General features: G+C 41.1%; 1 protein-coding gene across 1 annotated transcript; it reads left to right on the forward strand.

Moving 5' to 3' along the window:
* The first annotated feature begins 3,759 nt into the window (after positions 1-3,759).
* prodhb (proline dehydrogenase (oxidase) 1b) lies at positions 3,760-16,416 on the forward strand. Its single transcript, XM_034296493.1, is given in 18 exon segments — positions 3,760-3,767; positions 4,703-4,768; positions 4,770-4,889; positions 6,019-6,024; positions 6,640-6,668; positions 6,772-6,958; positions 7,190-7,265; positions 7,455-7,487; positions 7,489-7,529; positions 7,531-7,554; positions 7,709-7,792; positions 9,661-9,679; positions 9,681-9,743; positions 10,252-10,338; positions 10,560-10,661; positions 10,702-10,916; positions 14,002-14,090; positions 15,806-16,416. Coding segments are annotated over 18 exon segments (1,719 nt in total). The 3' UTR covers positions 16,276-16,416.
* Positions 16,417-17,558: the final 1,142 nt, after the last annotated feature.

Below are 17,558 nucleotides of genomic sequence, written 5' to 3' on the forward strand. Positions count from 1 at the left end.
TCCCAATACGTTTTAAATTTCATCCCAGCAACGTTTGACTGAGTTTAGTTTTGCAAGACAATGGCTCCCCCATCTGTTTCATCAAAAGAACTGTCCCAATAAGCGTATTTTTTCCCACGTGCAATTAATAGAATACACAGTATATTTTCTGTTGTTGCATTAACTAGGAATATTGAATATTCAAAATACACAATTTTCCAAAGTAAGTCATAACAGTGCTCTGTAATAAACCTATTACCAGAACTAATATTGTTTGATTCACAGATTGTCCACTTCTATTCTGTTCTTAGGGGTTTTCCACGATTTTTCAAAATTAAACTGCTTTATAACTGATGGAGTGTGACATATCCCGGAAAACTTTCAAGTTTTATTGAATCTTCATTCTTCAACCAAAATCACCCTCACATTAGTCACATTCGCTGAAAGCAACTCAACACCTTCAAACTCGATCATGTCTTATGTCAAATCAGTACCTGTCATTGCACAGGCAGGCGTGGATATAAATGTCAGGAGACTGAATCTGCTCTCTAACCCGAGAACACGATCCGCTATGGTATTTGCACATGCAGACAAGGATAATGTCAAGAAGAGAGAGGACGCGGGCGCACAATTGGACTCTTCACAGAAAAGCTGCAGAAAGGCTTCCTGTTTTCAAAAGATCCATTTTGACTTTGGGAAAACACAGGAAGCATACAAGAGCAAAGACAATTTAGAAGTTTGGTGGTTTTCTAACTCTGCTCCTATGACCTTTTGGTTGACAAGTATAAGGAGGTATGGTAAAGTCATTTCTAAAAGGTTTCCTGCTGTGGATTCTGTGGACACTTTCTGATCTGTTTGTCCTTTGGAAAGATGCTGATTCGTTATAGAAGACAGCAAACGTCATCGCTCATGAATGATGCACCTCCATAGTGTTCCGCTATTGGCAAATGTCTGTAATTCTGTCTTTGTGTCTGTGATATCGTGGATTAGCAAAACTCTCATCTCTGAGCGCCACCTTGTAGTTAATTTGAATGTTGAGTCTGGACAGTGTTTGCAACATACACCGACCAGCCATGACTTTACAGTTTGACCACTGACAGGTGAACTGAATAACACTGATAATCTCTTATCACCTGTCAGTGGTTGGAATATATTTGGCAGCAACTGAACATTCTGTCCTCAAAGTTGATGTGTTACAAGCAGTATAAATGGGCAAACGTAAGGATCTGAGCAAATTTGACAAGGGCCAAATTATGTTGACTAGGCAGAGGATCTCCAAAACTGCAGCCCTTGTGGGGTGTTCCCGGTCTGCAGTGATCAGTACCTATCAAAATGGGTGCAACAAAGGAAAAGCGTTGAACTGGGCTACTACTGTAGCTCAAATTGCTTAAAAAGTTAATGCTGGTACTGATAGAAAGGTGTCAGAACACAGTGCATCGCAGTTTGTTGCATATGGGGCTGCGTAGCCACAGACCAGTCTGGGTGCCCATGTTGAACCCTGTCCACTGCCGAAAGCACCTACAATGGGCATGTGATCAGAACTGGACCACGGTGCAATGGAAGAAGGTGGACTGGTCTGATTAATCATGTTTTCTTTTACATCACATGGATGGCCGGGTGTGTGTGCGTCGCTTACCTGGAGAACACATGGCACCATGATGCACTATGGGAAGAAGGCAAACAAGTGGAGGCAGTGTGATGCTTTGGGCAATAATTGTTGTGTATATACAGTGGGGAGAACAAGTATTTGATACACTGCCGATTTTGCAGGTTTTCCTACTTACAAAGCATGTAAAGGTCTGTACGTTTTATCATAGGTATTCTTCAACTGCGAGAGATGGAATCTAAAACAAAAATCCTGAAAATCACACTGTATGATTTTTAAATAATTAATTTGCATTTTATTGCATGACATAGGTATTTGATCACCTACCAACCAGTAAGAGTTCCGGCTCTAACAGACCTGTTAATTTTTCTTTAAGAAGCCCTCCTGTTCTCCACTCATTACCTGTATTAACTGCACCTGTTTGAACTCGTTACCTGTATAAAAGACACCTGTCCACACACTCAATCAAACAGACTCCAACCTCTCCACAATGGCCGAGACCAGAGAGCTGTGTAAGGACATCAGGGATAAAATTGTAGACCTGCACAAGGCTGGGATGGGCTACAGGACAATAGGCAAGCAGCTTGGTGAGAGGGCATCAACTGTTGGCACAATTATTAGAAAATGGAAGATGTTCAAGATGACGGTCAATCTCCCTCAGTCTGGGGCTCCATGCAAGATCTCACCTCGTGGGGCATCAATGATCATGAGGAAGGTCAGTGATCAGCCCAGAACTACAAGGCAGGACCTGGTCTATGACCTGAAGAGAGCTGGGACCACAGTCTCAAAGAAAACCATTAGTAACACTTAAAATCCTGTAGCACACGCAAGGTCCCCCTGCTCAAGCCAACACATGTCCAGGCCTGTCCGAAGTTTGCCAGTGACCATCTGGATGATCCAGAGGAGGAATGGGAGAAGGTCATGTGGTCTGATGAAAGAAAAATTTAGCTTTTTGGTCTAAACTCCACTCGCTGTGTTTGGAGGAAGAAGAAGGATGAGTACAACCCCAAGAACACCATCCCAACCGTGAAGCATGGAGGTGGAAAGATCATATTCTTTGGGGATGCTTTTCTGCAAGGGGGACAGGACGATTGCAGCATATTGAGGGGAGGATGGATGGGGCCATGTATTGCGATATCTTGGCCAACAACCTCCTTCCCTCAATAAGAGCATTGAAGATGGGTCGTGGCTGGGTCTTCCAGCATGACAACGACCCGAAACACACATTCAGGGCAACTAAGGAGTGGCTCCATAACAAGCATCTCAAGGTCCTGGAGTGGCCTAGCCAGTCTCCAGACCTGAACCCAATAGAAAATCTTTGGAGGGAGCTGAAAGTCCGTATTGCCCAGTGACAGCCCCGAAACATGAAGGATCTGGAGAAGGTCTGTTTGGAGGAGGGGGCCAAAATCCCTGCTGCAGTGTGTGCAAACCTGGTCAAGAACTACAGGAAACGTATGATCTCGGTAATTGCAAACAAAGGTTTCTGTACCAAATATTAAGTTCTGCTTTTCTGATGTATCAAATACTTATGTCATGCAATAAAATGCAAATTAATTACTTACAAATCATACAATGTGATTTTCTGGATTTCTGTTTTGGATTCCGTCACTCACAGTTGAAGAGTACCTATGATAAAAAATTACAAACTTCTACATGCTTTGTAGGTGGGAAACACTGCCGATTTTGGAGGTTATCAAATACTTGTTCTCCCCACTGTATATTATGTAAAATCATTCTTGATTTCTAGGCATTTATGTGTAGAGTATTCTGGCACATTTAGTGCAGATGAAGATTTAATTTTTTTTTAAATCTAAAATAGCATAAAATGCTTGGGTTCCAGCTGACGTCATGGGTTCTTGAGACCAGTGTTATCCTTGTGAGGACAGGAACCTTTGAAAAATGTAATTACTTAATGACAGGGTGGCTAGCTTGATGTTTTACATTTAGTATTTTCAGCTACTTTAGTGCCACCACCTGGCACCTTCAGTGTATTTTTAAGTGATGGATGTCTGTGGCAATATGCATTATTCGACCACATGTAATCAAAATTGTACCAGTGAATATATGTTGTGTCACACTTTTTTTTCTCCTACTATGTTATTTGAATGAAAGATATTGGTTGGATTTGTCATCAACGTAGGGAAATTCAGGCATTTCTTCACCCAACATATGACATGACAAGGTGATTTCCTGTTGAAATTTTGATAGGTTTATTTGAAACTATACCAATTGTTAAACAGAACTAATCATTGTAAAGATGTACATGGCGGGAAATGTACTTTCTAAATGTCGGATGAGCTATGTAAGTATGAAACACTATTTCTGGTCTATTCTGATCAACTGTAATATTATTAAGATTTTGGGATGAAGGAAGCTCTGCTTTGATGTGGTTAAAGTAACAACCCCAAAGATTTAGTGAACCCAATAGGTTTGTGTGTGTGCCTACCACTAGATCACGTTACCATGGTACAATCTATTTAGAGTGTGGGCTTACCTCATTTAGGTACAGGAGTGTACCTGTTCTCTCTTACTGTACCACTGTTTGCCATTGCCTTAAGGTTATGTCTCTTTACAGTGGGCAGCTGTATTTAGCTATAACCTACTTTATACCCCACAAATATGCTAATACAGTAGCATGTTAAACTCCAAATGCATATTCATTTACATACTTGTGAAACAGTGGCTAAAGATAGGTAGTATTATATCAAAGTATTATGTTCTGGGTAGCATAGGTGAATCTTGTAGTTCTAAGTTAATCATAATACATATGGTAGGTGTAAACTCTATTATGTGTGCACTGCTTTTGTATTTCACAGCAACATTTCTAAACACTGTGAAAGATGGCATTCCTGGAAAAATGACTTAACATTTTATGTAGCATTTGGAATGCTTTATTTCCCCTATTATCAGGCAATCATGGGCTCAGTGGGGCGGGTTAGCATTTTAAGGCGTTTTATGTTTACGCATTCGCAGAGACTGCATTCCTTGTAAACGCTGCATATACCAGCTAAATTGGAAATAAGCTCTATATTTATCATGCAACAGTGCAGATCTGCAGCACTTAGGATTCCATCCAAACTTAAATGCATTTTTTTGTTTCTACCTACTGGATATAAGAAAGTTACTTGGAAAGTCAGCCTTTCAGCAGTTTATGAAGATGACATTCTACGGTCAGTTTGTAGCAGGATCACAAGTCCATCCAGCCTCTGATTCAGAAGAATGGTGCTTATGGAGTGGGCTCCATCCTGGACTACAGCGTTGAGGAGGACTTCACACAGCAGGAGGTGGAGACAAAAGAGATGGAGTAAGTAAGTTATATGCTGTCAGTTAGAACATGTTCCCCAATTTTAATCAGAAGGAATATGTGTGGTTCTTCATTTTCTTCCATCTGTTAGCTTATGAAAGGGACCAAGGGACATAAATTGTTCTGCTTTAAAAAAATTAAAAGTCACTCTTGAAAGCATCCGCACATCATTTTAAGCAAACCAAGATCTATTTTTCACACAGATTTCTTTCACCGAACTCAAGTAATTTTCTTATTTTGGATGACATCAAAGGCATCCAGATCTAACCAGAGTGAATTACCACAACCATGATTTTCCCCTCGTTTGAAGCCAGAGACAGGATATATTTTAATACCCCTCTCAGGATGTAAACACTGGAAGAGCCAGACCCCATTGGTCAGTTTGGTCAATGCCCTCCTCTTCTGAATGGCTTGCCTTTCGGAAGTCTCACTCTTCAGGAATTCTGTTACATGAGTTGAGGCAGAGTGTAGAGACCGTCTGATCCCTGCTCTGATATAAGCCTGTAAGACAGCCCAGAAAAAACTTGCAGAGCCGTTCTCTCTGAGGAGTACTGTAGACTTGTTGTGTGTGAGATAATGACACCATGTACTCCCACTGTTATGCTAAGAACATTTTTCTTTTCAGCAAACTTCCATTACTCCTCTTTGAAAGACAATTTAAACCTTGTGGTTATGCACCGAAGGCATTTGGTCAACATTTCGTCGAGTGAGAGAGACAGAAAGTGAGAGAACTGCCAAAGGACTGAGTTTCAGTCTTCTCTCTATGAAAGAGTTTACTCCAGTCAGGTAAATTTCAGAATGAGCAGTTTATCAGCTCTGTTAACACAGGCTTGGTAGCGGCATGCTGAAACAGGGATCATGGGTTTGGTGTGTGGTCGAAATTGGCTCAGAACCATCCTGCTTTGGTGCGGTTGGTCAGACCGGGCTGCCTTGCATCAATACACTCTGACTCCTTGTTGTGGGTCGGGCGCCTGCAAGTGGTATCGCAGTTGTTGTCACTTGAATGCCTTCTCCTTTAAATCATACAATAGGAAGAGGAAATTGGTCTACTTTGATACAAAAACAGCTGCCAAAAGAATGCTTGACACTACTATTATGATCCATCAAAAATAATTCTACTGGCCTACAGCTCAGTGTCTGGGGTAGGAGAATAGAATAGTTTTCACAAGCTTATTTCATGAGCAAGTCAACTACCAAACCATCCACCGGACATTAACAGATCCACCCCAAGCATGTTGCTCTCACAGCCCAGACAAGCCTTCATACTATTCAACCCCCTTTGTTTATGAATAGTAAGTCACGTCGAAACAGCAAGCTTAGTGTCAATACCAGCTAACATGTATGTCTTTTAGCAAACGCTCCTATCATGAGTGACTCATAGCAGTGAAGTGCACAGTTTTATGCTGACCACCGACTAGGCAAACTCAGTGTTTTGTCATGTGATGTGTGATGGTCATGTGTGTGAATGCCCATCCGGAAAGGTCGAAACATAATTAGTGAAACAGCAGAGGGCCAGCCTTGGGCCCCCCTGCTGGTGGATGCTTGCTGCATCCGATGACTTGTGCCTGAAGAGCAGTATGTTTCGTGGAATGGTGCGTTTATTAATAGAAAATGGAGCTTGATGTGCTAGTTCCCCAAGGAATTCAATGCAAATGGGTCTGTTTGTGGGCAAGCAACACTTTGCACCAATGGCATTACAATATTGTTGGAAACCATAGAATGAATCGATCTTGCTGTCTTTCATTTGGAGTGTATCCCACGTGGATAAAGAAAGCTTAGGTAAGGCTTTCCGTCGGGTTGTTTCGCTCTCTTATGCGCATTACTGCATGATGCAACTGGTTGCAATAGGAGGGATGCTAATGTTGTTGCTGCCCTCCTGCAGGCGCGGACCGCAGAGAGAACAAGTACAAGGCTCACCGACAGTTTGGGGATGGCCTAAGGGGAGAGACCGGCTCAAAGACATACTTTTATAATGATGAGGTCAAATGTGACCAACACTTGGAGACGTTCCATAGTTGTATCAAACATTTGGTACGCCCGCTGATATTCACGTCATGCAGTAAGACTTGGTAGCTGGGAAGGAGTTTTTGCATTTGATGACATTCTCTGAATGATAGTCACTATCACAAGACTTACTTATGGCCCATCAGTCATGAAAGCCAGATAGTAGTAATTACATAGCAGAACCTTGTCTATAGGAGGGATGTTTTGTTAGGTGTACCTGCTATATTTTCATGAAATTTCATTATATAGAGCTGACGGATGTAGATGTGGCATACACTACCTTTATGACCAAACAGTCTTTATAAAGATGGGATCTCAGTGGATTGCTTCTCTGCCGTCAAGATGACTTCACTGGGACGACCTCAGTTCTTGGTAAGAAGCATCAGAAAGGGGTTTGAATATCAATTTCATCAAGTGTAGTCACTGAATGGATTCAGATAGCCTTTCTTGCTCAGGGCTCTTTAGATAAGTGCTAAAGGGAGCTTGTCTGTTTAAAGCTAGCTGAAAGGGTTGTTTTATATAGAATGTAAATACTTGTTTATGGTGTTTTCTTATCTTTAGCTCCAGTTCTCTGAGGTGCTAGTGAAACTGAGGTGTTTTTTTCAGCTTCCTTGCAGCCCAGCAGGGCAGAAAAGGCAAAGACTCTGGAGCAAAGGCAGGAGTGGAGGCACTACAGGTGAACAGAACCACACACTGTCAAAGTCAATATGAAATCTGTTGTCAGTGTCAGTGCTTCAGTTGTCCATGTTTGGCCTATTGTGATATCAATGTCCATGTTGTGCACTATTCTGGGCATTAGCAAACAGCAATGCCAGTTTGTCCATACATGAGTTTTTGACCAAACTCGGGGCAACAGGTGACATTCATGGTTGGTTCACAGCAGAGAAAGGAGGATCTGGGTAATTGCAGTAGTTAGATATAATGGCTCACAAACGTATTTTAAAATATGTGAATGTTTCTAAAATATTATAAATATATATAATATTACAAATTATATACATAATATAAATGATTGCGTAACTATACACCCCATTTGCAATCATTCACCGGAATAACCTGTGGTGCAACCAGTTCTCTTTTGGAGTCCACCTGCGTGCAATCAAGGTGTTTCACAGGATTTCAGGTTAAATACAACTGTTGTAAAAAAACAAGCAGCACTCCAAAGTTGAGGATGCAAACGCACAAGTGACTTTACTTAACTTTCAAAGAAACAAACAAATCAAACATATACATTATCAAGGTACAAGATGTCACAACTGAAAGACAGGACTTTACACTGAGGCTTGGGTAGGGTACACCTAAGTTGTCTTCCTTGAGGAGCTCATTAGTGACAGGGGCATTCAATATTGTGGTGAGGCAGACAGGGGAAGCCTTCAAACCGTTGGGGACTCTGGGACTGTGACACCTGTCTCTGGGAGGTCCCACAGTTTGTTAGTACAATTCATAACAATAACTACCTCAAGAAGACAAGGAAAATTCTAAACATCTGAAATAAGGTTCTTCAAAAGCCCCGATTAGAGGTAGGATATAAGAAAATGTCCAAGGTATTGAATATCCCTTAAAACACCGTAAAATCCTTTATTAAGAAATGATTGAGATTATGACTCAAGTCGGAATCTGTCTAGAACTGGTGTTTTCAAAAACAGAGTTAATCGGCGAGAAGGACATTAGTCAGGGAGGGCACAAAAAGGCCTAAGGCAACTCTAAAGGAGTAACAGTTTTTCATGGTTGAATTTGTACACACTGTGCATACTGCAATAATAGCCTGGGTGCTTCGATCTGTTTAGCACAAGCCAAATTATCCTGAGAACACCATCTCCGCCACAAAGCATTTTGGTGGCAGCATCATGCTATGGGGGGGCTTCTCTGTTTCAGGGCTTAAAAAGCTTCTGAAGATGCTGCCACCATCTTGAAGGGCAAAATGAATGCAGCAATGTAAAATAAATCCAAGAAGATAGACTAAATGCTTTGTGTACTGTGTTAAAGAAACCATCAGTTTTAACTGGATTTACCTTAAAGTGCCCATATTATGACTGCTTTTCAACAAGTTAAAATAGGTCTATAAGTTCCATAAAACATGTTTCTGAAGTTGTTTGCTGGAAATAGATTGTAGGAAAAGATTCTTACCTCCCTCTATTACCCTCTGTTTCAGTCCCTTTCAAAATGTTCTGTTTTCTGCTGCTCATTGCATATTCATTAGCTGCTGCTCCTTTGCCCATGCCCACTCTAAATGTTACCATGGTAGCGGGGAGAGCGTAGTAACGGTCTAATGGTCTAAACAACGCTAACATATTCCCGTTTGTAAATACAATATTATAATAGCTAGAAGCTAGCGGTTAGCGTTACCTTGTACTATGTGGCAAAACACTAGCTAGCTAAAATGTTAGTTTGCCAAAACACTTCTTGGTTAGTTCGTGTAGAATTGCAAAATAAAGACAGCTAATTGTATAGAACTACTTGCATGTCCCTCGTCTGCAGGTATTCCACGCAAAATTGGAATTGCGCACTCTTTTAGCAAAAGTTTCTTGGCTAATCCTGCCTTGTGACGTCACAGTCCGAGGAGTTTTCGAACAGCTCACCCAGAGACTGAAAACAGAGGACATTCAGAAATCCATATCTCACTCGAAACAGCATGGATGGTTTTTTTTCAAAGTTTGTATGCGTGTGGAAGCACGAGAGACACAACAGAATACCCCAAAACCCAGAACAAGTATTTTTTTCATAATATGGGCACTTTAAAAATAAACTGTCTCTCTTTGTTCACTAGAAACATTGACATGCTGGACATTGAACAACCTGTTAGACGACAGAACAAAGACGCCAGATCTGCTGATCGTCCCAAATGTAGAGGTGGACAACACATACAAGGCGCGGCGAGGCACGATACTCATGAAGATGAGCCTCTCATTCTGTAAGCGCCCTCCAAAACCTGTGATGGACTTTCAGTTGTTTGAGTTAATAGGTTCATAACATTGACCGTTCCATTAAGAGTTGATCCCAGATCGGTGAATGGCTGTTTAATAGGAGTTACACCTTGTTGCTTTGTATGCCTGACATGGTTTACATTTTGCATTCCATGTGTGGGCAATCATAGACGAGGGACTGAGCGTCACCTCTGAATAACCGCACACTTCAGTGGGGCAAGAAGGCTCGAGACCAAAAAGGCCTTCTCACATGGTTGTGCGCTTAATCCCAGCCTTGCGAACACGTCTTACTTTAGACAAAGCCAATGTTTTGCAGGTAAAGTCCTAGCGATCACCACGTGTGAGCTGAAATATTTATTTTCTGTGTTCGACGGTTTGATTAATGCAGCCTCAGGTTAGGATTCTTATACTGTCCGTCATTTGTTTGTTCAGAGTGGCTGGAGCCTCTACTCAGTAGGTTCACAGAAGAGGAGGAGAAACACATGAACATGATGCTTCAGAGGCTGGATGTACAGGCCAAGGTAAAACGCAGTTTCATTAAAAGAAGAAGTCTAAACGAAAAGTCCCGACGTGTGGCCAGGAGCGATCCCTGAGACATACCGCTGCTCTATGTCACGCTAATTGAGGGCAGGTCATCCTACTGCCTCATTTCTTGCGACTACCTTTACAAGGTTCGGTGTACTTGAAGACCGTGTGTGAGATGCTAAGCGGGGCTCCCCTGTTGTGACTGTCCGTGCTGCAGCATGCGGATGAGAACGGTGTTCGTCTGATGGTGGATGCGGAGCACGCCTACTTCCCGCCCGCAATCAGGGGAGACGCAGAGCGCTACAACAGAGCGGCCATTGCGTGAAAGGAAACGGACATGCTGGACCGAACGTGGAAAGTTATTGGAAACTGGAGAACAATGTGGACCGCTTTCCGCTTGCGGCTGTGTAATATTGTCTCAAGTTGAGAGCGCCGCAGTCTACTTAACGTGGCTGTCATGCCTGTACTTTGCAACGTGTCTAGACTGCATCCTGGATGAGATTAGACTGAACAGAAACGCCAGTGTCATGGTGGCTTCTCACAACGAGGACACTGTGAAGTGCACCCTCAGGAGGCAAGTCTCATTACCACACCGCACAATCTCGGATTGGCACGGACACTGAGGATGGCTCCCTGCCCTGTCTCCCCGTTCACATTATGAACACGTGGTCATTGGCTTTCTATACAGCTTTTCTCGTGCTAAAAGCCCACTTGCAATATGAATAGGAAAACGTGCCCCTTTCGAATGTAGACCCACATTTTGCAGTGGCAGCTTGTCACGCATTGAGATACGTGAGTTCTAGGATCCTTTGAAGAAAAAGATAGAATGCAGATCATTTTGTTAAAAGGTATGTTTCTAAAAGAGATAATTTGTCTGCACCCTAAGGTCATTTAGTCATGCTGTGTTGCTTATAAATGTGGGTTATACCCACATGTGGGTTGATATGAAACTGACAACTTGGTACTGAACACTGAGAACAATGAGACATTTTGCTACTTTGGCTTCAGACTGTGGTTTTTCACAGATCAAGGTTTGGTTTGAGAGTTCTGTTTTCAGTGTGATATACAGGTGTTCCCAACCTTTTTCCCACAGGGCCCCATATATTATATTTGCTACTTTTTTCCAACCATATAATAATATCCACAAACCCAGCAATACATTTTCAGGGAGAACCATTGTGCCATCTCCGAATTTTTTTTTTGTAGGTGTGTCGACCTTAAAGGCAGCATGACTAGTTGGTTTTAATGTCTGCTGGTGTTGCTGTAATTCACCAAACCTCCACAAGATGGGAGAAAATTACAATTACTCCTTTACGCTTGCAAGGTTTTTAACATAGACGGGATGAGATTCAACTTTATTGTCAATGAACAGTACAAGTACAGTACAACAAAATACAGTTAGCATCTTACCAGAAGTGAAAATAGTGGGCCGAAAGTGTATAGTATTTACAAGTATTAAGTATATGTACATCACAAGTGGAATAATAGTTGTTCGGGTACAAATGGCTATTTCTAAATGGCATTCTAGATAAGATAATAAGATTAAAATGAATGAATTTGTGTAATTTCTCATGTCAGCACCTTTGAAGTGGATATAAGTAACTGTGTGTGTCTGTATTAGGGCTGTCACAATATCAGATTTTCACTACACAATTATCGTGGGCAAAATTAATTACTGTGTATGGAGGTGGAGAGGGTCTGTAACTATAAAATAAAAAAATAGAAGCGTACAAAACGTTAATGTACGCTTAATGGATAGTGAAAAGGCAACCAGATGAACTGATAAACAAAAGATGCACAAGGCCTATCACAGAGAGGAGGTTTTGGAAAAATACAAAACATTATATATATATATAAAACTTACATACACACCGTTGTGCTCAAAAGTTTGCATACCCTTGGCGAATCGATAATATATGTATCGTGTGTAAAGAAAACATGAGTAAGCAGGCAAAACACATCTTTTATTTCTTATGGGATTCATGTTCAACTGTAGGTCATAAGAGAATGGCACAATCATAAAACAAAACTCAGTTCTTAATACTGTGTGTTGCCTTTAGCATCAATTATAGCATGCTGTTTTTTGTAATAGTTGTCTATGAGGCAAAACATTTTGCAAGTGGTATAGCTGCCCATTTGTCTTGGCAAAATGAATCCAGGTCATGCTAAGTCTTTGGTTGTCTGGCAGTTTTGCGATCTCGCCAGAGTGGCTCGATGATATTAAGGTCAGACAATTGTGATGGCCACTCCAGAACCTTCACTTCTTTCTGCTGTAACCACTGGAGGGTCAACTTGGCCTTGTGCTTAGGGTCGTTGTCATGCTGGAAAGTCCAAGTGCGTCCCATGCACAGCTTTCGTGCAGAAGAATGCAAATTGTCTGCCAGTATTTTCTGATAGCATGCTGCATTCACCTTGCCATCAATTTTCTCAAGATTCCCCGTGCCTTTAGCACTCACACCCCCCTAAACATCAGTGAGCCACCACCATGCTTCACAGTGGGGATGGTATTCTTTTCACTATAGGTCTTGTTGACCCCACTCCAAACAAGGCACTTATGGTTGTGACCATAAAGCTCTATTTTGGTCTCGTCACTACAAATTACAGTGTGCCAGTAACTGTGAGGCATGTTAAGATGTTTTAAGGCATATTCTAAACTGGCTTTTTTTGGCATTGGAGCAGTAATGGTTTCTTTCTGGCAACTCATTTTCGTTCAAGTATCAACGTATTGTACTCCTTTAAACAACCAAGTCTTTTTCCAGAGCAGCCTGTATTTCTCCTGAGGTTACCTGTTTGTTTTTCTTTGTATCCCAAACAATTCTTCTGGCAGTTTTGGCTGATATCTTTCTTGGTCTACCTGACCTTTGCTTGGTAGAGATCCCTGAATTTTTCACTCCTTAATAAGTGATTGAACAGTACTGACTGGCATTTGCAAGGCTTTAGATATCTTTTTATATGCTTTTCCATCTTTATAAAGTTCCATTACCTTGTTACGCATGTCTTTTGACAATTATTTTCTGCTCTGTATGGCTCAGTATTTAGCCTGTGGGAAATTCACCTTTAATTGCCATTTTCACCTCTGTGTGTCACCGTGTGTATGTAACAACCTTTGATCAGGGCCATTTGGGTGATTTCTGTTATCATTCTGATTTAAAAAGGAGCCAAACAACTATGTGATATTAATGGCTTTATATGATCACTATCATTAAATAAACAAAAATGTTTTGCAGGATCAGTCATATATTCAAAATCAATGCCCAAATGTCACAATTTCTGCCAGGGTATGCAAACTTATGAGCTCAACTGTATATATAAACAAAACTCAGAAGTTAAGGCCCAGCCCCCTTAAATCACCTCTGATCTAGAACAGGTGTGATGGAAAAACACTGGAACTTTTCATCATGTTAACTGGTAAGTGGTTAAGCCGAATAATTTTATGATTATATGCAACAACAAACAAAAGACAGGATACAGTATGGTTTTCATCGATCTTGGTCGTTGTGTTCACATCTTGGGTTTTCCACACACACCCTAGTAATATTAGCTGTTTGTACATACAGTCACAACTACATCTCATACATCCCTTTTTTATTAGATTGTCTGCACTGCCACATACAGTGATAACTACTACAATTACATTTTCCTCCTCTATGTTGGCACAGGATGAATAAATTGGGCCTCATGCCCAGGGAGAACAAGGTTTACTTTGGATAGCTGCTGGGCATGTGAGACCAAATCAGTTTCCCGTTGGGTGAGACTAAATGACTAAATATTTGGTTCTATGATGGGTTGGTTAGGTTTCCAATAGTCTGACCTTTGCACTGAGCAGAAGAAGCTCTTGCGGTTGACTACTCTGACCTTCCCGCACTGCTGATTTGATGGCCAATTTGCTCACTGGCCACATCCCAAAAGCAGTCAGTTGTTTGGGTTGACACAAGGAGACTCATGGTTGTCTAACATCTGCATGGCGTTTTATGAGTTGCTGTGGCCGGTTGATTATGTTCTTGGACTTGCCCTGACACACTGTCAACACATTGGCCTTGACTGTTGTCAGCTTGCAGCACTAGTTGAAACATGATATTTGGAGGTGATAGATGCTTTCTGTTTACTTTGACCCTAATTAGAAATACTTCAGACTGAAAAAGCATAGACTAATAATTCCACAAACATTCGTTTTTATTTTCAATAATAAAATATTTTCTTCAAATTTATGGATTTGTTCTTACCTTTTTACTTTTATGGTGCTGAGAACACATTCTTATTTACAGCACCAAACAAAAGGCCATTTGGGTTAACAGTTAAAACATTTTTTTTTTGCCTTTTGGCTTAGGAATAAGTGCTAGTGGCCTTTCATTTAATGACCCATCATTCTTGACCACTAGGCTACCCTGCCATTGTAAAAGGACTAGAAAACTGTTACTGGGGAGGGATCTATAAAAACATTTAGCTAATATTACCATTAATCATATTTAGTCATTTTGAACCAAATTATTTATCAAATCACATTAGTATATTATTTTAGTATATTAGTATATCATAAGGATCTATGACCTTGTATTTTAGAATGCATGACCTGATTTTATTTACAATTGCCTGTAGGTGTTTTCGTCATTAGTGTTTCCACCAATAGTGTCTCCATCATTGGTGCCACCATCTTTAGTGTTTCTATCATTGTTGCCTCCATCTTTAGTGTTTCCATCATTGTTGCCACTATCTTCAGTGTTTTCATCATTGGTGCCACCATCTTCAGTGTTTCCATCATTGTTGCCTCCATCTTTAGTGTTTCCATCATTGTTGCCACCATCTTTAGTGTTTCCATCATTGGTGCCACCATCTTTAGTGTTTCCATCATTGGTGCCACCATCTTTAGTGTTTCCATCATTGGTGCCACCATCTTCAGTGTTTCCATCATTGGTGCCACCATCTTCAGTGTTTCCATCATTGTTGCCTCCATCTTTAGTGTTTCCATCATTGGTGCCACCATCTTCAGTGTTTCCATCATTGTTGCCTCCATCTTTAGTGTTTCCATCATTGGTGCCACCATCTTTAGTGTTTCCATCATTGGTGCCACCATCTTTAGTGTTTCCATCATTGGTGCCTCCATCTTTAGTGTTTCCATCATTGTTGCCACCATCTTTAGTGTTTCCATCATTGGTGCCACCATCTTTAGTGTTTTCATCATTGGTGTTACCATCAATAGCACTCCAAATACAATGCTCAAATTCCACCATAATTCAAGAATAACAAGACACTATATTGATCTACTAAGGTCTTGGGAAGCTGCAGGATGTACAGTCTTTTGTTCCAGCATTGCAGAAATACACGTTCTGTGGTTTAAATGGAATTGGATTAGTTATCCACACCCGTTCTTGTGCCTGCACTACCTGTGTATTATATATATTTGATTTGTGCTAATGAGCTGTCTCAGTAAATGTTCCTCTCTACCCTGCTGTCTGTCTTCCAAAGGCCAAGCCGGTTTCCCGGAGTATAAGTATGTTCCCTATGGGCCGGTGAACGAGATGATCGTATACCTGTCCTATCGTGCCCAGGAGAACAAGGGCTTCGTGAAAGGTTCCCGGAGGGAGCACGAGTTGCTGTGGAAGGAGCTGAAACGCAGGCTGGCCTCAGGGCAGGTCTTCTGCAGACCAGAGCCGGAGCTGTCTCTGTGTAGACCCTGCTGGTTCGCTGTCCCCTGCTCCCTGCCTCTCCCCCGGTGCTCTCTCTTGAAGTCGTCTCCTTTCTCTCTCTGTCTGTCTCGTTCTTATTTTACTGACTATTTGTTTGCTCTCTCGTTTCACCCCTCTCTTCCTCTTTTCATCTCTCCCTCTTGCCCCTGGCCATCTTACCCCCTCCCCTCTCTCCCCCACCATGCTTTCTCTCTTCATCGCTCTTGGCCTCTTCATCTCTGTCTCTCGCTCTCAATTCTCTCTCTGTAAGCGTTCCGCTTTGTGTCCTCTCAGCATCCTCAGAGCCCTGCATTCATCATACGGGCATCTTTACTACTCTGAAAAGACTCCCTAAAACGTTAGGCTGGCCGAGTCCGCCCACCGCTTGCTGCTTTTTATAGCTCTATTTATCCTGGAAGGGGACAACAATAATAAAAACATAACAGGCTTGATTTAAATGGCAGTAAATTATCCATCAACATCCCTTTTTTCTTTCTAATGCCTCTTGATTTAAGTGTACAAAAACCCTTTTGTGGTACTTTTGAAGCATTCTTTAGGAAATTGCCAAAAGTAGTATCGCCTGTAGTGTTCTTTGGAAACATACCCTGTAAATATGTCTATGGTTAGAATGCATACATGTCTGCACATTGGGTCCCCTGAAAAAAGTGTAACATGTTCACTGTCAGAGTAACTTATAGTGGGAACATACTAAATTGTGGTTAATGTACAATAAATAATTGCATGGTAATATACTTTTAAAGTGTATGTAGGGTTAGCTTTTTGTGGGTTTTCATATCATGGAATTACACCTTACTGTATAATTAATATTGAGTGCTATTTGTTTAATTGGCTTGTAATATTCTATTTTGAATGTTTTGCTGTAGCCTTCCAACATTTTTCTCTTGTAAGTGTTAACTCCCTTTGAAACGGGAGTTAGTGTTGTTTGTTCAAGATGTGTTTCACAAAGTGATTTTGTGATCAAAAGCACTGACAAAAAGATTGTATGGAAATGTGCTAACTAGTTGCAAGTAGAATGATTTCCATCAAACTCCTCCAACTCTCAAGACATCCAAGTCTTGTTAAAGTTCAATAAAATGTAGATGTCACGAAGTTATTCTTTTTTCATAGTCCAGTGTTTAAGTTAGAATGTCAGTGCGTGTCATTTCGTTTGATAATTGTAGGTTAGAGCCTGTTTCATTACTGACGGCCCATTAAAATCTCAATCAGAAACTAATCAGGCTTCCCAATAATTATCACCCAACGACTCCTTGACAGCAACAATCCTTCTGTAGATGATAATTAAATTGCCCGTGATATTGTGTTCTACCATTTGAATAGAGAAGAGAAAGGATGTGTAATTTCTTCACAAGCTGCTCCGAAGATCTTGAATGTGTTTTAGGAAGTAATTAAATGCACTTAATGTTAGTTCCTGCGGTAGGTTCTTCAAGAGAATTGTTCATTTATTTGTTGCCTATTTTTTGGTTTGCTAATGGCTCAAGCTGCATTTGGGTGCTCTCAGTTTGACCCATCAAATGCACTAATTCGATCGACAG

This window comes from Esox lucius, chromosome 13 (genome assembly GCF_011004845.1).
Source record: "Esox lucius isolate fEsoLuc1 chromosome 13, fEsoLuc1.pri, whole genome shotgun sequence".
Classification (NCBI taxonomy): Eukaryota; Metazoa; Chordata; class Actinopteri; order Esociformes; family Esocidae; genus Esox; species Esox lucius.